The sequence below is a fragment of the Apaloderma vittatum genome, unplaced genomic scaffold, assembly GCF_000703405.1.
Source record: "Apaloderma vittatum isolate BGI_N311 unplaced genomic scaffold, ASM70340v1 scaffold20701, whole genome shotgun sequence".
Taxonomy (NCBI): Eukaryota; Metazoa; Chordata; class Aves; order Trogoniformes; family Trogonidae; genus Apaloderma; species Apaloderma vittatum.
In genome coordinates, this window is record NW_009699883.1 from 1 (window position 1) to 3,716 (window position 3,716).

The 3,716-nt window shown below is 43.3% G+C and overlaps 1 protein-coding gene across 1 annotated transcript; it reads right to left on the reverse strand.

Moving 5' to 3' along the window:
• Positions 1-427: 427 nt before the first annotated feature.
• Positions 428-2,638, reverse strand: LOC104280809 (UDP-glucuronosyltransferase 2A1-like; the record flags this gene model as incomplete). Its single annotated transcript, XM_009878579.1, has 3 exons — positions 2,516-2,638; positions 921-1,052; positions 428-515 (listed from the first exon to the last, which is right to left on the reverse strand). Coding segments are annotated over exons 1-3 (343 nt in total), but the record flags the coding sequence as incomplete, so codon positions are not given.
• Positions 2,639-3,716: the final 1,078 nt, after the last annotated feature.

Consider the following 3,716-nt stretch of genomic DNA (forward strand, 5'->3'; position numbering starts at 1 on the left):
AAGTAAGTCAAGCGTTTTGAAGAAAGAGCTCCAGAGTACATGTCAACTTTTACATTTACTTCTGCCTCCAGGTGGTTCTTAGCCCTTCTGGACAATTGCCACTGACCTCTGCAAGACAGAGGCTTTTGCTTTAGAGCTCCACCTTTATAGCTAAGCTCAGGTTGCTGCCCACTTGAGCCACTGCTCCCTGCTCCCTTCACAGCCTGGTTATACCTTCCATGGTTCTTGTACAGCCACTCACTCAGTCAAAAGCAGGCTAGGAAATGAGGGTTCCAAAAGCAAACCTTTCCTGCTTAAGCGGCAAAGCTAATTGTAGCCACAAGTGTTAACATGGCTCTTTTGGCTAAATAAGCCATTTTAGTGGAAAAATAAAGAAGGAAAAAGTTTTTCCAGAGGCTGAAAGCATCCCAGACAGAATGAGTCTTACCAAGCAGGTCATTTTGGGGTAACCAGTCATAAATCCTGGTGTTGGAGCCCAGAGCCTCTGGTTTTTTCCCTTTGTACCGCCAAAGGACCTTGAACAGAGGAAGAGTAAGATAAACATGGGGCATGTGATGTGCCCTTCTGTACTACTACATGTAATGCAGGGCTTTGTCTCAAACCTATGTACCTTTTCCGAGTCATTCAAATAGCTTTGAATTTAGCTCTCTGGTTAGTTATTATGTGCTTATTGTAAAATTCTCATTGAGTGATTTGTGTATTTTGGCCAGTGGGCACACCCCCATGTCATTTGGTTAAGAGAAGAGAAATGCCAGAACTCCCCATGAGGTGACTTGGCAATCTGCCACTCTACAGAGCGCAACTTGCCCGCTGTGATACATCCACCAGATAAAAACCAGGCCAGTCCAGATGTAAAAGACCTGCTGAAGGCAAGGGGAGTGGCAAAAGACACGACAAGTTGGTTTAGACTCAAAATTCACCTTTTGTGGAATTTGGCTGAGGCCTTTGGCAATCATATTACTTTTCTCATCACTTAGGTTGTAGACCATCGACCCCAGAGAGAATACCACGATTCCATGTTCCCCTGAGCTCTGAACAAATTCTTCCATTTCCTGTTAGAGGGAGAAAACATACCAATCACGCACTGCAGATTACACAGATTTCTGTGAACAGAGAGTGTAAACTTTTTAGCTTATCCGTGATATACGAGCAGCTCCACTGCACCCTGTGCAACACAGAGTTTCTCCCCAAGAAGGAGCAGGACCAGTTGAGACAGGTGGCAGAAGCTTGTATCTTTTTGAAATTAAGGCAAGCAGTTTCAGGACACCTTTCTTTCAGAGCACAAGCAGCAGGAACGGATCCTTGCACTGGCGTGAGAGCTTATCCGTAATATATGAGCAGCTCCACTGCAGAAGCAGAAAGGCATTACAAAGATAGACCTGGCCCTGTGCAACACAGAGTTTCTCCCCAAGAAGGAGCAGGACCAGTTGAGACAGGTGGCAGAAGCTTGTATCTTTTTGAAATTAAGGCAAGCAGTTTCAGGACACCTTTCTTTCAGAGCACAAGCAGCAGGAACGGATCCTTGCACTGGCGTGAGAGAGCCATAGCCTGTGACACTCTCCTTAGCATAGTCAGTCACAGTTCTGGAATTTCCTGGAACAAGTACTTTGCATTTCACAGCTCTGCAGGACGGGGCAGTGCTGAAAACTGACAGGGATTTTCGGCATCCAGATCAGAGATTTGTTGAGTCACTGATGTCACTTTGTAGTCATCCATTTCTTGCAATACAGCAGATGTTGCTAAACAGATCTTCTGCAAAGCGGACCAGCAGGTCCCCCTGTTCCTTCTTTTAGTTGGCGTCATGTGAAATGGAGCAATAACACCGGAAAGGGAATGGTTAGCCACTTCCTCCAACTCCACCCCTGCTACAGGGGAGTGGGAAGACAAAAGGTTTCTTTTAGTAGACATCTTGCACTGAAATTATTCTTCCTCCTCTAAGCCTCCTACAGGAGCAATAATCTAGACTAGAGGTTGTTGTGTTGCTGTCATCGGTATCTGGGAGTTTCAAATTCCAGCTGAATATTGCCAGTCACAGCAGAGCATAGGCTGGAGATGCTGAGTATTTTACTCCCCTTAAGATGTCTTAATCTAAGCAACAATAGAAAAAGCATTTATCACTCGTCTTTTTCTACAAGTCTTGGCTCCATTTTGTCTAAAGAATTTGTCCCGCCACAGTGCCTTTTTGCATCAGCTATTTCAATATTATCATGGGCTGCAAGTCTGTATCTTACAATTACATGTTACATTCAACTCCTCTGAGGTACCACCTGTTTTTCATGAACCAAACACTATATTCCTTCCTGCTGATTTTAAGACAGGAAGCTGTAAACGCAGCCCTTTGTTTGCACGAGAAGGGATGGATTGCTCAATAGCTCCATGCCCCAAAGTGGTAGCAAAGCATCTTCTTTCAGAATGAGCTTTCTCAGGACATGGCTTGCACAGCTGATCAGGGAGTGAAACAGGTTTTGTTCTACTGAGCAAGCAACCAAGCAACGGCCGAAGAAAGTTGGGATACCTTTGGTAACGGCTTTGCAGGTTGACAGTGAAGTCCTCCAACGAACTCAAAGTTGGGCAAGAAGGGGCGTGGAAATTCAAAATCCCAGTATGTTCTGATTAACCATATCTCAGCTTTCCCCATGGTCTCACACAGGGTTGTGGGCCTTCCTATGGACAAGGTACAAGTGGTTTATAACGCACAGAGCAGCGGTCTTGTTTGCTGTAGATTGCAAAATAGGAGCCTTACCTTTGTCTTCTGGCACTCCCAGTCAGTGTAGTCTATCTAATCATGCATGAAATGAAAGCATGGACAAATCCAGTCCTATTCCTTGCCCTGCCCTGTGTTTGGCCTTGGCAGGTTGCCACGGCAATACAATCCTGAAAAGGATTTTGAACCTTTGGGATGAATTTAGAGCAGTACGAGAGTAAGTGGGAATCATTTTGTTTCTCCAGTACAGAAATGCAATTCTTACACTGCTGAAAGACTTCATTACCTGTGCTTGTAACAAAAATGTGCTTTGGGGAAGAGAATAATGACAGAAAATTGAGTTCCAAATAAAAAACAAATAAATTGCAAAGTGATGATAACCAGTCAGAGAGGCAGAAGGTTTTTAAACAAAGTTCTGTGGCATTTTTTAAATGGTGACTCAGTGGCTGCTCAGACTACAATAAAAGATGGGTGCAGCCATGCCGAGATCTCTTGGGGATCGAGTCAGCTCCTTCTGACACATGTTGGGAAAATTTGGCCAAATCAGTAGATGCTTTGAATGTTCTTTTATGCAAAATTCAATGACTCTAGAAATGCAGCTGTGTAAAAAAAAATCTAATAGGTAAAACCAGTTATGGCTTCACATTTGGAAAAATACATATTCCCAGGTACATGCTGCAAGTTGTCTTTGCAGTATTTTCCCCAAAAAAGTGGAACTGGCGAGTGAAGGGGTTAGAAGTGTTGTCTAAAGCCAGCCTAATGCAAGCAGGAACCAAGCAAAATAAGCAGTAAGGTAAAAATTATTTGTACAGCATCTTCTTACACTACTGGATCAGCATTACAATCACACCAGCAATTTTTTTAAAAATATTATTTAAATAAAGAGTAATGAGTCAGTTACAAGGATACTGGAGTGAAGATTAAGCCTGTGTTACAAGTAGAGTGATGTAAACTTGTAATTAGGTTTTATGTTGTATTAAGGAAAAAAAACCACACCTCAACCCCCCAAAAA